General features: G+C 37.5%; 3 protein-coding genes across 3 annotated transcripts; 1 reads left to right on the forward strand and 2 right to left on the reverse strand.

Moving 5' to 3' along the window:
- Positions 1 to 913: 913 nt before the first annotated feature.
- On the reverse strand, positions 914 to 3,608 carry avpr2b.1 (arginine vasopressin receptor 2b, tandem duplicate, 1). Its single transcript, XM_006630714.3, has 3 exons — positions 3,512 to 3,608; positions 2,203 to 3,101; positions 914 to 1,799 (listed from the first exon to the last, which is right to left on the reverse strand). The coding sequence occupies exons 2-3, from the start codon at positions 3,068 to 3,070 to the stop codon at positions 1,591 to 1,593; spliced, it is 1,077 nt and encodes a 358-aa protein (XP_006630777.1). The 5' UTR covers positions 3,071 to 3,101; positions 3,512 to 3,608; the 3' UTR covers positions 914 to 1,590.
- A 2,227-nt stretch (positions 3,609 to 5,835) lies between these two features.
- trnt1 (tRNA nucleotidyl transferase, CCA-adding, 1) lies at positions 5,836 to 13,417 on the reverse strand. The gene is made up of 8 exons (XM_006630694.3): positions 13,333 to 13,417; positions 11,674 to 11,812; positions 10,969 to 11,162; positions 10,161 to 10,299; positions 9,002 to 9,128; positions 8,527 to 8,720; positions 7,218 to 7,462; positions 5,836 to 6,531 (listed from the first exon to the last, which is right to left on the reverse strand). Exons 2-8 carry the CDS (start codon positions 11,810 to 11,812, stop codon positions 6,283 to 6,285), a joined length of 1,287 nt encoding a protein of 428 aa, XP_006630757.2. The 5' UTR covers positions 13,333 to 13,417; the 3' UTR covers positions 5,836 to 6,282.
- Positions 13,418 to 13,554: 137 nt separating this feature from the next.
- On the forward strand, positions 13,555 to 16,647 carry vhl (von Hippel-Lindau tumor suppressor). Its single transcript, XM_006630715.3, has 3 exons — positions 13,555 to 14,138; positions 14,485 to 14,607; positions 14,878 to 16,647. Exons 1-3 carry the CDS (start codon positions 13,940 to 13,942, stop codon positions 15,069 to 15,071), a joined length of 516 nt encoding a protein of 171 aa, XP_006630778.1. The 5' UTR covers positions 13,555 to 13,939; the 3' UTR covers positions 15,072 to 16,647.
- Positions 16,648 to 17,814: the final 1,167 nt, after the last annotated feature.

Genomic DNA, 17,814 nt, shown 5'->3' on the forward strand with positions numbered 1-17,814 from the left:
TGAGTGTAATCTGTAAATGCCTATAAAGAGATTGTACAATGAGTTTGACCACAAAGAGAGAACCCAGCACAACAGAAATAACCTATTTAGCCTATTAAGCTTGGATCTCCCATCATCTCTAATGTTTAGGCTACATACAGTAAGTATATTACAACATCCCTAGCAACAGAGATGCCACAAAGTGGATGCTGTGGATACAATTCAGATTACGAAAAAAAACCACAGTATATTCTGTCAATCCCCCACATAACACAATTTAACCAAAACACAGAACAAATACTTTACATCTTCTCCCCACATCCGAAGACTTGCATTAAGACTAACGTTAACTAATAACGAACAATTTTAAACATAAAGTAATTAAACTTTTTAAACCTGTTCTTCTTTAAACCAAGCCCCAACCTTACATCCACATTTAATACTTGTTTAAACCTTGATTACATTGCTGAAGCTACTCCACGGGAGAGGCACGATTTGAACATCAGGCCTGCGTACACAACACAACAGTATCTTATTGGAAGACCACAGAGCCCCTCTTTGATAGTTTGAACCTGGATGTAATCCCCGTCAGATTACATGGAACGACACTCGATTGCAGTCCATTATTGCATCAATCAGGTAATTGCACATTGAATGAAGGCCTTTACTGCAAAATGTTTAGGCTACATAAATATATTATAACATCCCTAGCAACAGAGATGCCATGAAGTGAATACTGGTAATTCAGATAATGAGCAGAAAGGATCTGAAAATTTGCTTCCTCTCTGCAATGAACCCTGGAAATTCGGGGTTATCATTCTTTTTTTTTTCAGAAGGTCATAAATGCCCAGAGATGCTGTCAAATTACTGAAAAAGGAATTCATAGTAGAAATTGTCTATAAATTATAATATATTATATTGTATGTATAAATTATACTGCATATATTATATAGATATTATAATATACATAATTTTATATATAAATAAACTGGTTTGTATTTTTTTTTTAATGCCAATGCTGAATTTTGGAGTCAAACGATTTCGGTATAGAACCTGCTAGTTGTAATTATGCGAAGATTTAGCCTCAAATTGATAATCTTCTAGGAAGTGTTAAATTTCTTCAAAGTTTCAAACTGGACAATTGTTTTTAGCCACAAACCTAAAACTATTGTTATTTGTTTGCCTGGAGCATTGTTCCAAGGCGGCTTAAATTTGTACCTTTGAATACATCTTGGCATTTTTTAAAGTAATTTAATATTAATCTTACTGTGCTTTATAACTAATATAATGCATAAGGTGCTTTATAATGACGTTTGTAAATTTTCTCACGTTTATAAATTTGCCTCATCTTCTAACAACCATCTTATCCATCATTTGGGACAAAACATACTGTACCTTTAACATTTTTTCCTGGCACACATTCTTGATCGCGTTTTTTCTTGTATTCCACCACACCTCAGCATTCACTCTTCAGATAACTTCACATTGAGATTCCTCAAATGCCTTAAAGTTAAACAACCTTTATGTCAATGATAACTTGCCTAAAACGATTCCCATCTATTAATTATCTTGGTTGTTTCGATGGAGTGAATTTAAAAAAAACGGAGCTCTTTATCTGGAGTCAGAGAGTCTCTTGAAGCTCATGTACAGCGTGCTGACTACCGTAGCCTCTTCAGGCGCTGAGTCCTTCATGTTAGACTGTCTTCTGCAGAGAAAAGACACCAGTTTCTTGGGCAGCTGACCACTGAATAGCAGGTAGATGCAAGGGTTGGCGCAGCTGTTCAGACTGGCTAGCAACATCAGTATTGTAAATGTAGCAGCTGTGTAGATAGAAACAGGGTCAGTGTTAGTACAGTATATATAACAGCTACAGTATTAGAAATCATAACCTTTCTTTTTTTTTACACCACCATCTACCCTTCAATAATAACGCACACGCTTGAATACTTAGTTTTACTATGTATACAGCAGATTTAAAAGCGTATAATGATGACAATATATTAGAATAATAGAATAAAGGGATGTCACCGCGTTAGTAACTATTGGCAGCTCTTGGTTTTACTTTTCTTTGTTTTTCACGTGATTTAGACTGTTTTTCTCAAAGCTGAAGAGCTGTGAAGTTCATTTATTTCGTCTTTCATTTGTGAAATATGTAATTTGTTTCTAATCCTGTGAATTCTGACCTACAAAGAACGACTGGCAGTGTTTAGAATATGATCTTACTTTCTATGGGTGCGTTCACATCCCAGACAGACCAGAGTTGGACAGTGAAGAATGGAGCCCAGCAGACAATATATGCGACCACAATGACCACTGTCATCTTCACAGTCTTGATTCTGGCTTTAGACACCCCTGTCACGCTGCTTGCCCTGGAGGGGAGGGGGTTAGCAACTGTTGCCTCTCTTCCCTGGTGCGTCTTTATGTAGAGGTTAATCTGGACGGCTCTGCAGATTCTCACCTGACACACTATCACGGTAAGGATAGGTAGTACAAAAATCACAAGAGTTGTCCAAGTCACGTACGTCTTTAGCCCCCAGGGCTGTATGAACTGAGCCCAGCAGTCGAACACTCCCGGTGCGATTTCAAACCGGGAAAAAATGAAGATTTGAGGAATACTGCCAACCAACGCGATAGCCCAAGCAACACATACCGGGACGTTCCAGCGCGTTCTCTTCCTTTGGAAAGTAACCATGGGGTTGCAAATTGCCTGGTAGCGGTCAATGGTCATCGCCACAATCATGTATGTGGACGCAAACATGCCGACAATCTGTAGGTACTTGATGGCCCTGCATAACGCGTCGGGACCGATGAACCTGTCAGTAATGTCCCATATCAGTTGAGGGCATATCTGAAAAAACGCAACCACTAAGTCTGCCAGGCAAAGGTGCAGAACGAAGACTCGCATTCTGGAAACCTGCTTTCGTCTCTTCCAAAGAACCAAGAGAAGCCCGGTGTTTAAAACTGAAGCGCTAAAAAATATTACGGACAAAAGCGCGATTTCAATTTTTGCCAGGCTCTCATTTCTGCCAAGACTCTGGGTTGCTTCCATGTCGACACTGAAATTGCTGATATTTGGGAAAAACAAAGCCATCCTTCTTCAAAACGAGTTTTGAACTTTAACTCTGTAATATTACAAAAAGTAAAAAAAGAAAACGTGTTAATACTGAGATTAAATTCACCAGCGATGTTCAACAAACTTGACAACGATTTGCAACATTGACTTTTATCTCCAATATCGCGCTTGGGAGTCTCAAACTTTTAAACTATAAAACTACGCGGATCATTTTCATTTTTGAACATTTCTTAACATTAAAGCATTTTTTCACGTTTCTTAAAATTAAGTACAAAAATACAGATTACAAAACACAAAATATAAACCTTAGCAGTGCTCAGACTAGATAGTTAGGCTTTCGCTGCAGAACCAATTATAACAAAGTTGTCTATAAGAAGATACTGTATATATTTCCCAGTCATTTAACTTTTCTTTCAAGTTCTTAAATGATTTTATTTGTAAAAAAAAATTTCAACTTACAACGACTTTCTTTTGTCTTCTTTAAGGGTTAAAGAGGGAAAGGAAACTGGATTTCATTATATTGCTTTGTAAAAAGCGGTGCCTTTGACAGACTACTGCAGCTGTATGTGGGCTTATATTTCAGGAGCGCTTCAGCAGGGAGGAGCTATCCTTCAGCACCACGCTGTTACAAAGAACTCTTTTATTGCAGCGTCCAACATTCATTCTTAATTTGATGGTTGCAAAAAACCAGGACGCAAGACAAGATTTTTAAAGAGACCCATGCAAGGAAGCCGATTGAAACTCGAAGACGTTTCGTTGTAAATGAAGTATATCGATACTGTATTTTTGTGCGGAACGCATGACTTTTCTGGTTGTGTGAGACATGTCAGCTGTTTTAAGAAGGCTAATGTTCGTAAACACAAATTACTCGAACGATTTTCGATAAGGGGTGCGAGAACATATTTTGAGAACCAGGGGATGCAGGCTGCGGTGAATATCACCACTGTTACAAGTTAAAATTCAGTGTTAAAATTCGTATGGAAGCTATTTGCGCTTCGCCACTCGGTTTATAAAACGATGTTGTCAACAACAACACTAATTAATAAAATAATAATAATAATAATGACCTGTGCAACAAGCATACTGTACATTCACAGTTGAATATCGGGCATCTCTTCAAATGGTATTAAGTTTTCTATGGTTTCCTTGAAAACTAGTCTTATGAATAGAGCAGGCTTTTAATGATTATACTGGTATAGAAGTATTTAGTTCTTACTAAAATGCAAAGGAAATGTATCTGAATTTTCTTAAATAAGACTTGCGGAACTATCGAGATTAAATGAATCGGTCCCAGTGAACTACTGTAACCTCTGTGGTCAGAACTGGTTCATAACAATGTCTTAGTTCTAATAATAACAATTCGTACTTTGTTCTAAAGGTTCTGATGTTAATGGGTGGCAGAAAGTTGTTTAAAACGTCTAGATAAAAGTACTAATACTGTATATCACTTAAAGGTTATGAACAATAACCTTCATCTACAAATTATGATAGACACAGACTTGTGTCAGACAAAGCTTGCATACTTTAACTTGTTTAACTGCCATTTCATGAAAGTATGTAATTGTTTCAAAATATAATTCAAACTATAGAAGACCTTAACTGATAATAAGCAAACCACAAGAAACCTAAAGCTACAGCTAAAAATATTTAGGCAAGATGATTATCTTCTGGGGGAAAATGTTTTGAAAATTACTAATTAAATGATTGCTGTCTCACTTCTAAATACACAGCTTTGTTCTTCTATTTGTATTAATCTTTCAAAAGCTGTTGCCAGAGTAGACCATGAATTAAGCGATAGGGTAGTTGACTAGTTTCAAAAGTGTTTAATGGACAGAATTCAATGCATATACAGTATGTTGATTTTACCTGTCTGTACAAAGACAACTCAGTTTTACACTAGGCCCAGTATAAGTTCATTAGTATGAAGATGACACCCAGTAATATTTTGGTGCTCCCACCTTCAATTTAGTAAAAGTCTGCAGATGTTTCAATCTTAGAATAGTTTTGTTCACAGGAACTAAAGAAAATTTATAGATTCAAGCATTATAATTACAAATATCTGGCCTAGTGGCTAGACCTTTTAGTTCTAAAATTCACAGAGAACCTCTAAGAAATCTAAGTCTAAGTTTCTGTTTTAAACTTGTGGTTTACTTTTAAAGCAAAGAAAAGGATGGTAACTCACACTTTTCTGTTAAGACACCAGGTTATGAAGACACACTTTAGATGGATGCTTCATCAAGAAGTAAAGTTCAGAAAGTTCAAGAATGTTACTGTGAGGTGCTAAGGGATTTTATGCTGCTGCCTCATAATTTTTTTGGTCCTGGGTTTGAATCGAGTCTGTGGTGAAATTTGCCAATTATACAATCAGTTTTCCCTGGGTGCTCTGCCTTCCACCCAAATTTCACAGATGTGCTGGCTAGATTAAGTATAGTCTCACAATTGGTCCCATGTGTGTGAATTCTGCAATGGTCTTACCAACTTTTACCTGATCCAATTGTACATTTTTTGAAGCATGCCTCTTTCTGAAAATAACAATGACTGGCTGCAGGACAGGACAGGGCACCAGGCCAAAAAAAAAGAAAAAAAAAAGCTAAGTAACCGATCCTTTGATACAGAAAGCTATGTGAAACACTGCCCTTGTAATTCCCATTTGCTTGACAGGATTGTGCTGCAGGAATGCTGATGAACTAATGTAGTTTACAACATAAGAGCGATAACAGGAACAAAGCTTATTCTCACCTTAAAATTAAGCAAATGGACAGGTCAGAAAAATAACTGAAAAATGACACTGCTTTAGCTTTTATTACCTTTGAATACTCTTGGGGGGAAGGCAACAGTGGTTAAAGATCTTGTACGTTCGTGGAAACAAAACAAATCTGTATTATTGTAACACATGAACAAACCAGGTGCTTCATGGAGAGACTTACATTCCATTCACCAGGTTTCACTATATACATTTGTTTATGACATGGAACAATCCAAAAAGTTCTCAAATCTTGCAAGCCATTTAAACACACAAAAAAAAATTTACTCTAGAATCTGCTAACAACTTTTTTTCATTTCTCACTATCATACAGTGAATGATTTTCCTGTATCGTCACGTGAGCAGCTCCTTTAGGCTTTGACTTCCAATATGCACACATGCGTCAGTGGCAGGTCAAGTCAGACAAGAGCAGTTTCCAATTGCTGTCTTAAGTTTGAAGAGGAGCACACAAGGAAAGCTTGCCTGTTCATAACTTCTTGACACTGTTCAGTAGCTCTTCCTTGTTCATTCGATAGTGGCTCTTTTTCCACATTTCCCTCAGTGACTGTATTGTTGTCCCTATCTCCTTGCCCGAAGATATACCCATTTTCCTCAGGTCATGGCCACTGACTGGAAAGCGAGGAATTGACCATTTTTTCATTTCAGCCAACAACTTTCCCTCTCCCTGGTACTTCAGGAGCTCACAGACCTTGCTCTGTGCATCTGGCTCCCTAGACTGGGATTTAAAGACAACATCATAGACGGAGACAAAAACTCATATCTGACATCACGTGGTTGAGAAATATTGTATATCCTTCTGATTTAGCAAACATACTTAGCACCGCTGTATGAAAACTGTTTGAAAAATCTAAATATATATACTGTAAATGCAAGAAAAAAGCATGAAAAGTGCAATAATTTTTCCTAATTATCCATCTTCATTACACTAATTGAAGCACTAAAACTAATGAAGTACATGATGGGATACAAATTACTTTTCTTGTTGGTGTTTATTTTAAAAGAATATCATTAGAATATATCATATATTAAAATCTACACATTAAGTATCATAATTTCTCCAAATATTTTCATATAACTGTTAAAAGATGTAAGCCCTCAAAGGGCAAACCTACATTAAAAGGGCTATTGGGTCAAAACAATGCAACTCATCTGCTACTGTTGTATAGACACTGCTAATGTTGCATTAGAATCAGTTCTTTCATTAACAAGGTCATAACAGCTAAGTGCTAATGTTAAATGGTAAATGTTAAAATTCTAATTTTATCCTCTAGGAACAAATGCTAACATTTGTTTTTTGCTCTACTTCCCACATTTTATTGGAACAGGATATGCTTCTGACTGAAGGCTTTAATTGTCAATATAATTAAAAAGGGGGTAGGCAAACAAAGAGATGAAACTTACATCTATAATGAAGTCTGTGTAAGGCTTCAATTCATCCGATGCCTTCAACAAATCTCTCCTGTACTTCACCAGAAAGAATCCCAGGGTTTTCTCCTCTTTTGAGATCTTTAACCTGAGGTCAAGCCTGTCCACATCATGTGTGTCCCTGAATAGTGCAGACAGGACAGTCATGGGCTTCGGAGACCACCGATGGGCATGATTCCACACTCGGTCCAGCTCTTCTAAATTGCCTTCCACGGGTAACCCTGAAAGAGCAAACCAGCTAAAGCAACACATAGGCAGCAGTGCGTCGTTTAACAACTGAGGCCTGGACTCTAGGTTTCTTTACTCAGTGTTAAACTAGTAAGCATGAGCTAATAAGATGCCTGAGGTCTAATTATAATGTAGTTGGGGAAAAAAAGTCTGTTGTAAAGTGCAAGATTTGGTAACACATGCTGAGCTCATGATAAAGTATAATGCTCTCGTAATCCAGCATATCCTTGTCTACTCAATTTCTTTGGCTGGAAAACACTGGGACGCTAAACAATGGCATCGGGGACACTATCTAACCCTTAACATTTCAAAGGAATAATATTGGAGATGCCAGTTTTGTACGGGGAAGGAGAAAGTAAAAAAATAACAACCAAAAAATTAAATAATTTGCTCTCTTTTGGGAAATTCACATCTGGATGTTTCCTGGCACTTAGTGGCCACAAGAAAACTTTCAAATGTACAAAGATATTATGTGAAGAGACAACAAGGAAGTGAAAACTCTAGCAGTGACTCCAAACACTGCGTCTTCTAGTATCTGATTCAGCCAAGTTCTTAATTTCAGATTTATATGTGAGTTATATCTGTAAATTTGCTTTCAGCTTTGAAAAGGTCAAATTTCTGAGCTGCCCTTAAACATGTGTTGCCTAAAATGTAACCACTAAGACACCTAGAGGAGGAAAAAAAAACGCTCACTGTGGGTATGTTTCAGTATCTTTTCCATTTATGTTCATCATCAATTCATCAACTAGTAAGAGCTGTTTAGACAGAAAATAATTACCAGTAACCTGAGGAGAAGCCTGCCACTATTAAGACTGTATGCTGAAGTCCCTAGAAACAGAAGCTTTGAAGAAATGTATTTTCTGACACTGAGGATTGACCAAAGAAGTCTAAACAAGAAAGCAGATTTAAATGATCAATTAGTGCAGATGATTTAGAGCCCAGCTGTAATGTTAACAAGCAGACTCGGTGTGTTCCTACAGGACCAGGGTTGGCAACTACTGAACTAGAGTGAACACTGAGTGGCACAGACACTACTTTACTGGATGATGCCCCTTACCAATGTACTGGGCAACTTCAAGGTCATAAATAAGGAAGAGTAAATGAGCAGCATGTTTGCCCATCAAAGTCTTTTTCAATTCGACCCAAATCCTCTCCCCAGAGATGGCAGCCAGGCCCTTGGCATGCTCTTTTATTGCCTTCAGTGTCTCCGCGTCATGATCTCCAGGCTCCTCTGCCACTTTCCCATAAAATCTGCAGCCGGATAAATCAAGAGACGTCACATGGAATGACGGCCATGAAAATCCTCAGCAAGCTGGCTGTGGTTAATGTTCTATGTGATTAAAGTCAGCACTCACTTTTTTTAGCATGCAAGGCATTAAAATAAAATAAGCAAAGCCTCCTAACACAGATTTCTTTTAAATAGCTTATCCGTATTGTATATACATTTAAAATCTCATAATTCTATCTTGAGAGGCTTGGCAGTACACTATAGATGTGTATGCCTCCGAGACAAATTGTAATTTTGCACCAACCTGAAATATCGGAGAATTCTTAAGTAATCCTCCTGGATCCTCTGGGATGCATCTCCCACAAACTTGACCTTTCTGTTCTTGAGGTCTTCGTATCCATTAAAGTAATCATACAGGGTTCCATCTAATCCTAGCAAAGTACAACAGAGCCCAAGTTAACAAAGCAGACACCTGAAGCTGGCTTGGCTCAGTGTCTTTTATTGGAAATCAATGGTGTTATTTATCAGACAGAACAAACGTACACACTGAGTTGAAACCAGTGAACAAAAAAAAAAAATTAATGACCTTTCCAGATATTTCTAATGAACTTGGAACATCAGGTTTTCTTTATTTAAACTTGATTTCAATCACTATGATTATGAGGCAAATGGTGAGTAAGAGATAAATGAGAGATACTCTACAGGCAAGGTTGCTACAAATGAGGAGGAGAAGTACCATGCAGCAGGCTTTGATGTAAAAAAGAAAAAAATCCTAGCTATAGACACTACATGCAAACATAATTATTGTAAATATTACAGATTTTATTCATTATCTGGCACTACAATGAAGAAATAGCTTTGGAATAAAACGCTGTTCAAGTGATTAACTCTTCAGATTAAATATTCTGTTGTTGTTGTTTTTCTTTGGACAAAAAAATGTTTGGTCTAAAAAAAACATGTTTGGTCTCAAAAAAACATCTTTTTGGGAGGTTTGCATGTTGAATGGATACAACTAACAGACTAATCAAATAATAAATAGAAAGAGAATGTGTTGTCAACTGGGAAATAGAATGCTGACTATGGCAAGCAGTTGTAATTGGATTCTTCTAATTTCATGAAAAGCAGAAAGTAAATCTAAGCCCAAATAAGACACCAAGAAAACACACTTGTGGTAAAATCAGGCCACAGGTTAGATTTCTCACAAGATTAATCCTCTTTAAATATTTTCACTCTTTCAGCTGGGTAACGCAAGAGCCACTGGTTAGAGATTGCTTTTACATAAAAGGATGACAAACTATAAATCGTGGGTTCTCCAACTGATGTCTGTTATTTAAACAGCTTAATTTGCTCCACTGCAGCCATTTTCCAACAGAAAGCCCTTAAAAGATATTTTAAGCACATTGCTTCTTCAATTAAGGTATCAGTTAGGCAACTAGGCAAAGAGGAAATGGAAAAGCCTTTACCTAAAAACATGGAATTGATGGTGAGGTCCCTGCGCTCTGCATCTTTCTGCCAGTCGGTGGTAAACTCCACCTCTGCATGCCTTCCATCAGTCACAACATCAAGCCGCAACGTGGTTACTTCAAAATTCTGATTGTGCAGCTGGAAAACATAGACGCGCACCTTAACTCTGTTGTAACAGCTGTGCCAATAAGCTTCATGTTGGGAGTGATCCGACTTTAGTTTCAGAGCTCTATCTTTAAAGAAAAGGGTCAGAAATATATGGGAGCCATTCATCCATTCATTCCATCTTGTTTATTTGGCTCCTACGAGCACATCAACCCCTGAAATCTCAGCCACCTTTTTGAATGATACCAGATTGCCAGTTTTAAAATGTGGGCTAGGCAGTCTATTTCTGACTCCATGCATTTTGCAGAAGGAAGAGCTTTTTGATTTATGTCCTAAATAAATCTGCTCCTCATGTATGCCCATCATGTACAAGTACTATAGTTTATTAATGTGGCTCAACTCTCTGCTGGAATATAACCAATATATGAAGTAATCTTATTAGTATAAGTAGTCTTGCACTAATACTTTGTCTTTATTTATTTTGGCTTGAATCAAGTCCAGTACTTGAAAATAGTTACTTACTGGGCAATCTAAACCATACGCAAACCTTACGGCAGGTCAAATTATGATTCCACAGATTTTACAAAAGAACCTGCACAGTTAAGAGTTCTCCTCAAAAAGGACATTCTTTCTTTCACTTCTTTCTTGAGTCTACAGACTCAAGCTGACAGTTTCTGTGTTAAAAGATCAAACAAAGCTGACCCTTGCTGTTATGGTACCATGCTTCTCTCCATTAGTGTTGATCATTCTGATGCCTGCTGCCTGAAACATGCTTTTCATCTCATCAGGGGTGGCTGTGGTGGCAAAGTCCACATCCTCGGGCTGTTTTCCAGACAAGAGATCTCGCACGGCACCCCCTGCTATTCTCAGCTCATACTTGTTCTTCTCAAACATCTCTGGAGAAACAAGAAAATAGAGAATAGTAAAGCAGACAGCAGTTCATCATGTGAAATACAGGAACATAATTCAGATTAAATCACCAAGAAGACAGGCAACTTTAAAAACACATTATTACATCACTTTTAATAACCCCTTATCCAGTTCAGGGTCACAGTAGCCCAGAGCTGTAGAGCTCAACAGCAAGCAAAGGGCGAAAGACTGGAGGCACCCCAGACAGGATGCCAGTCCACTGCAGGGCACACAAAGACACAAACACACACACACTCACAACAGGGCCAATTTACACAGAAGCCACTTAAAAACCTAACAGTATGTTTTAGAACTGTGGAAACCAGAGCACCCAGAGAACGTGGGGGAGAACACGCAAACGTCAAACACATATCACCCCAGGAACCAGGGCAACTGCATTGCAAGCCAGCAATGCTAAAAAACAACTCCACTTTGCTGACCCAAATTTAAAATTAGAATTACTAATCAAAACTTAGCAGCATTACATGAATAGCATACCTGCTATGCCTTTCAGCCCATCTGTGAATAATGACTGAAAGTCTTTTGTTTTCAGCTGCATGGTGAAAAGGCTTCTGTAACTCCAACTCAGAGAAACTCTACCAACTATGGCTGTGCTCAGAATTACTTGCCTCCACATCTAAAAGAAAGGAGAAATTTGGGAGAAAAAATAGTATTCAGCACAAATTTAAAACTGAGTAACGGAAAATCTCCAGAATGATCAAATCATATATTGGCATTCTAGCTGTTCAAGATAAAATGTATGCGACAATGCAATCCAGCTACTTCAACATTTTCTTAAAACAACTATGTTGTCTATACATCCTTAAGGTGTTTAATGGATTCAAAAGAGAGAGAAAGGTTTAAAATATATATAAAATAAATGAAAGCACAGGAGGTTCTTGTGAGGAAGAGTGACAAACCTATAGTTAATCCCTAATTCTGGCAGGTTTTTAATCCAGCTGGTTTCACAACTAAATTGAGCTCATTATTGAATTAATTGATCCAGTGGTTTAATAGCTTTTCCCAGGTCCTGAGCTGCTGGTTCTTTAAAGAGACCTAGAATTTGGAATTAGGATTTGGAATTGGTATATACCCTGTAAAAATGTCTGAGTGTCACAACTGTCATCATTCAAGTATGTTGCCAGAAATGCAGCCAACTGGACCTCTCAGAAGGAATAAATAAAACACTCCATGTGGGTGTCTAATGTAGTGTAATTCATTGCCTGTATTGTTCATTGTCAATTCTAGCAAAAAACATTTAGTTAAATTAAGAATAAGCAAGTTGAGGACAGGCTGTGAAATGTTATGTACAGTGGCTGAAGTTGCTAGAAACCATTTTTGGATACTCAAAACTAACCGAAGAAGTCAAGTTAAATAAACATCTAGCAAGCAAGCAGAACAACTAAGTCATCAGATGGCTGTGGAGATGTTTGCTGAAATTGGCTCCAGCTCCACAGCAACCCTGATTTTGAAAATGTGGTTAGAAAATGGGTGGATGGATGTAGAGCTCAGCTATCTACATAACCGGAAGACTGTGTTCCTCCAGGACCAGGGATGGAAACCATGGTTGTAGTGTAGGCTTATATTTAAATAGGGGTGGCCAAAACGTACTTCTGGAAAGTAAGCCGATACACAGTACGTTTTATAGGTTACCTTTAAATGATTCACCTTTTACCAACTTCAAAATCTCATTTCCACCATATAAGCAGGTGGTTTGTTCAGTTAAATTGTTTACTAGCAAAATTAAAATACCAATACCGCGTAACTTACGGAATTAGTCCTAATGTTGGTATTTACTTAATTAATTTTTTTAAAATCACATGATCCAAGTCATGACAGACACGATTTAAGAATGACCAATTACACGTGCAGAAGTACATTTCGCCAGGATTTTGGCTTACTAAATATGCGATATTCAGATCCTACACTATTTAAAGGTTGGTAATTTTATCAGTATTGAGTTTCTCGTCAAACTGAGCAAAAATATTTTATTTCTAATAATAAACCTATTGTAATAAAATGACGTACTTCCATAAATACAAATCCAAGGCATGCATTTGCAACCCTTTACTACTCTTCGGGTATTTAACGATTTAACAAATACGTTTACTCAAGATGGAAATGTATCTCCCCTACACAACGTCTTTAAATACTGACCTGCTGAAAACTGTTCAAAAGCACTAATTTCAACTCGTCATATCCATAGCACGACTCATTCACTTCCTCCCGCAATGGACGTATTACACGCACTGTACTTTGGCAATTGTAGTCTTTCTTGAGAGTACTGTATGAGCGACGGCTCTGTTATCCAATTACTGAAGAGAATCTTCAGCCTTAGGGGGGATCTTCCGGAAACGTTACAGGAAATTGCGTTGACAATAACATTTAGAGAAAGAGAGATTGGGTGGGTGGCGTTCTACTCTTGGTTTAGCAAAACAAGCTGGTTTGGTGAATTGAACTGATAAATATTTACAAAACTTTAATACAACGAAGCATTTTGTGTACGTCGCATAGACAAATAGTTCCCCTTTTCTGGAGCGATTGGTGTGTGCATGCGCATAGCTGCAGCATACTAAGTAAAAAAAACTTATTTTATAAAACTTTGTGTAGAAGGAGACAATCGTGTTCGTTCCATGTTTTGTTTGACCAGTTATTGAAGTATTGTGCAGTACTTCTCTTTGTTGTTAAATATCGCGCTAGGTGAAACCTAGCATTGCCAATGACTGTCAGACTATCTCGGGTTTTACTTCGTTATTGATTGATAATGCCCCAAGACGCCCCCGAAGAAGACACTGATCACCGCCCTTTGGTGAGATCTTTGGATACTCGGATACGCTCCAATGTGGTATTTTGTAACCGGAGCCCACGAGTTGTCCGACCCGTGTGGATCAATTACAGAGGGAAGGCTCATCCTTACGAAAACATACAACCAGGAACAGGGAGACGAATGACGACGTATGTAGGTGAGCGGTGCATAACGGCTTCACTTTTTAGCATCTGGGTGATGTGTTCTCTAATTTAAATCCTGAAGTTCTCTCCGATTCTAATGAGAGTTTTGAATCGCATTAAAAAACATTTGCAAATGTAAGGTTGTTCTCATTTCTTTCTTAACCTGCGAAAGTAGTCTACGCTTTTTTATTGGAGTGTTATAAAACTTTGAGCCTTGTGCGTGAAGGAGGCTTTACGGTCGAAATTAGATATGGGGGCAGTTGCATTAGATATGTATTGATGTTAAATATTGTGAATATATATTTTGGATTAGCTCAGCATATACATGCAGCTAGCTAAATATGGTTTATTTCTCTTTAGGGCATCCTTGGATGTTCAGAGACGCAGAAACAGATGAGCCACTCATTGTGAACGGAAAAGAGTTGTTTCTTCCAAAACCCCAGGAACATTCCCAGCCGTCTTTTGTAAATATCACACTACCTGGTGCGTATGTTCATTTTAATTAATTTTACTTTAGTTTATGAGGTGGACAATTTTTAGAAATTAGCCTAATATGCAGTTCTGAGTAGTACAGGCTGAGAGATTTTCTTGTACTAATGATCTGATGGGTCTATTTTTTTTAAAGTGGTTCATATTATTTATTGCGAATAAAGGAGCAAATAGTACACAAAAGTTTTCTGGGTGTTGTTGTAATATCATATGTTCTTTGTGCAGTTGTGGTTTCTAACAAGTTTTTTTTTTTAACACTTGCAGTCTTCACTCTAAAAGAAAGGTGCTTACAGATAATCCGCCGTCTTGTGAGGCCTGAAGACTTTAGGAAGCTGGAGATCGCAAGGAGTCTCCATGAAGATCTAGAGGATTGGCCCAGTGTAGAGAAGGACATTCAGAAGATTGCCTGCCGTGTGGCACAGAGATTGCAGGAGGAGAGAGAAGCTCAACAACCTTAGACGCTGGGCTCGGAAAAAATGTTTTTTGGCCAGTACTTATACAGTATATGCTTTGACCAGAATGCTTAGTGACATAAAAGAACACTCTGAAGGAAGGAGATGTCAGAACTGTAGATAAGTGATGGTATTCAAAAGTAAGAAACATCTGGTGGAAGGGGGTTTGGAAGCATTTGGTTCTTTTAACAGTGCTTATTATCTTCTGTTTCTCTTTTCCTAAGCTTTAACCTTGGAAGGTTTCTATATGTAACTGTTCAATTGAATCCATCAGTATCTTAAAGGTTTAAGAATCCTTTGGATATATTGCTTGAGTTATCCTCAGGAACTGAATCTGAACTGGCCCCTCAAGGTTATAGTCTAGTGTTTTTCCTGTTGTGCACATATAGATACAAAGAAATCACAGCACGCCTTTTCTTTATTTAAAGTGAAGCATTTATACTGAATTTGTGCTTGCTGACTATATTGTGTATTGCAGTGTAACCATCATAAAATCATATCTGGTTCAAGAATGAGTTATAAATATCCTCAACAACCTGGAAATCCCAGTGTTTTATTTGGAAAAATTTATGATTTCTTCTGTATATTTCTTATGACTTCTTTTATCCCTGTGATTCTGAAACTATGCATGTCAAGATGTTTAGAAATATAATTCCAGCTGTAACAAATGAGGTTCAGTATATGTCCTCAAAGCATATACAGCATTATCTTGAATGGTCCACAGTGTGGCAGAGAAGAGCACATTTTGTGGACACCGCACTCAGCATTGTCTGAGAGGAACGCAATGTGCCTTTTTATTTACCTTCTAGACTTGTCTTCAGAGCAGTTTTGTTGGATGAAATCCCTTGCAGCCGATTCTGAGGAATGTAACCTCTTGGAAGTGAGTGAAAAGTTCAGCACTAGACCTGGGGTTCTGTTTGCGTGCAGTTTGTGTGAGTTACCACAGGGTGCTCCAGTTTCCACAGTCCAAAGACATACTGGTAGTTTAACTGGCTCCTGGGAAAATTAGCCCTGGTGAGTGTGGTATGTGTGTCTTTTGTGCCCTGTGATGGACTGGCTTCCCATCCTGGGTGCTTCCTACCTTGTGCCTGCTGCTTGCAGGGATAGCCTCTGGCTTACCTGCGGCCCTGAATGAGATGAAGTAATTAGAAAAAGGATGAATGTTTAAATGGATCTAAGTGAGTGACAGGCTTTTTAAGGTGATGTAGCTTCTAAAATCTTACACTGCAGTTGTAACATAGTCCTTGCACAGCTAGAACCAGCTGTAGTTTGTCCCGTTTCAACTTACGATGTACTGTATTACTCTTTCAATTTAAAGCCTCCATTATTTTATACAAACCTATCAAAATTATTTAAGAACTTTGTAACCAGTTTGAGCTACATTTTTTGCTTTGGTCCAACAATAAATCAGTTGCGTGAATGAAAGCTCAACTATTTTTTTCTCTGTCCAGATATGTTTTTTTTTTCTTTTATCTGGCTGCTAGCATTTAAGGAGTATGTCAGTATGTCAGGTTAAAAAAAAGTTCAGCTTATTTCACTGTGCCTTTTGTTTAATGCATTAAAGTGAAATTGCTAAAGGAAATTTTTCTCCTGGATCTCATTCTTTTCTGTGTTTGTGATTGCAGAAGCAGGCATTTCAATTAAAGGTTCCAGGGTCCTCATCCTCATTACCCAGTGCCCTGTCAGCATCCATTGTCTATAAAGTCAGACTAAACGAAATCAATGGTTAAATCAGTGTTACTTTCACATTCAGATATTAACTGTGCAATCGTCTCAGGTACTGGTGCTGGGAATTGGGGCAGCTAATTTAGGGACACCCAGATTGCATCTCCAGTGTTGTTTCTGAAGTTAACTGAATATAAGTTTCTGAATATAACTTCACAGCTTTTTGGTCCTAGGTTCTATGATAGCTGTGATCACCTTCTGAGTGAAATTTGTGTCGTCTGTGTGTGTTTTCTCAGTGCGTTGGTTACACAGTCCTCTATGGCATTGTACTAGAGCCTAAGACAAGTTCATGCTCATTGTTGCATTGGATGAAAGTTAGTATTTTCACAAATATGTGACTAGTTGTCCTGGCTAATTTCCTATTGCACATCCTCCACATATTGTATACAAATATATTATTAATGTCTGGCAGAAACCAATACAGCCCTGAGTACTGTTTAGTTATATTGTGGATAATACATGTGCCCCTTTCAATGTTAATTCAATAGCTGAGTCCTTTGGTTAATCCAATATCTTCTTTAAATAATAAAATGCCTTAATGACAGAATTAAATAGAATGATGTCATGTGAAAGATGACTAAAAGTAGCAAATATTTTTATGGAAATGTTCAATTTCCTTGAATATTTATTTTGAAAGTGCCATGTACTCTAATAATGTAATATAATAGTTTGTCACATTCAGAAATATTACATATTCTTAGTCTTGGTTTAACCTGTCTGCACAGTAACTTTTATTCAGTAAAACGTGATCACTGCATTATTGAGAAGAAGAAGCAGTTTTGATTTCCAGACCTTAATTAAAAATTGAGTGAAATAGAATATGACTGTTGTATGTTCCCTGTAGCTAAGAAATGTGAAGTTCATGAGGATTTTAAATTCAAAGTGTTACTCGTTTTCCTCTTAATTGATAGCAACCCTGCTTTTATGTTTCTGTCTTTATTCCTGACTATTAATCTTTAAACATGCTGACATATTAACAAAATGCAGTGAGACTTGAGATAGCTTTAATCTCATGCTTTTTAAA

This window comes from Lepisosteus oculatus, chromosome 4, assembly GCF_040954835.1.
Source record: "Lepisosteus oculatus isolate fLepOcu1 chromosome 4, fLepOcu1.hap2, whole genome shotgun sequence".
Lineage (NCBI taxonomy): Eukaryota > Metazoa > Chordata > Actinopteri > Semionotiformes > Lepisosteidae > Lepisosteus > Lepisosteus oculatus.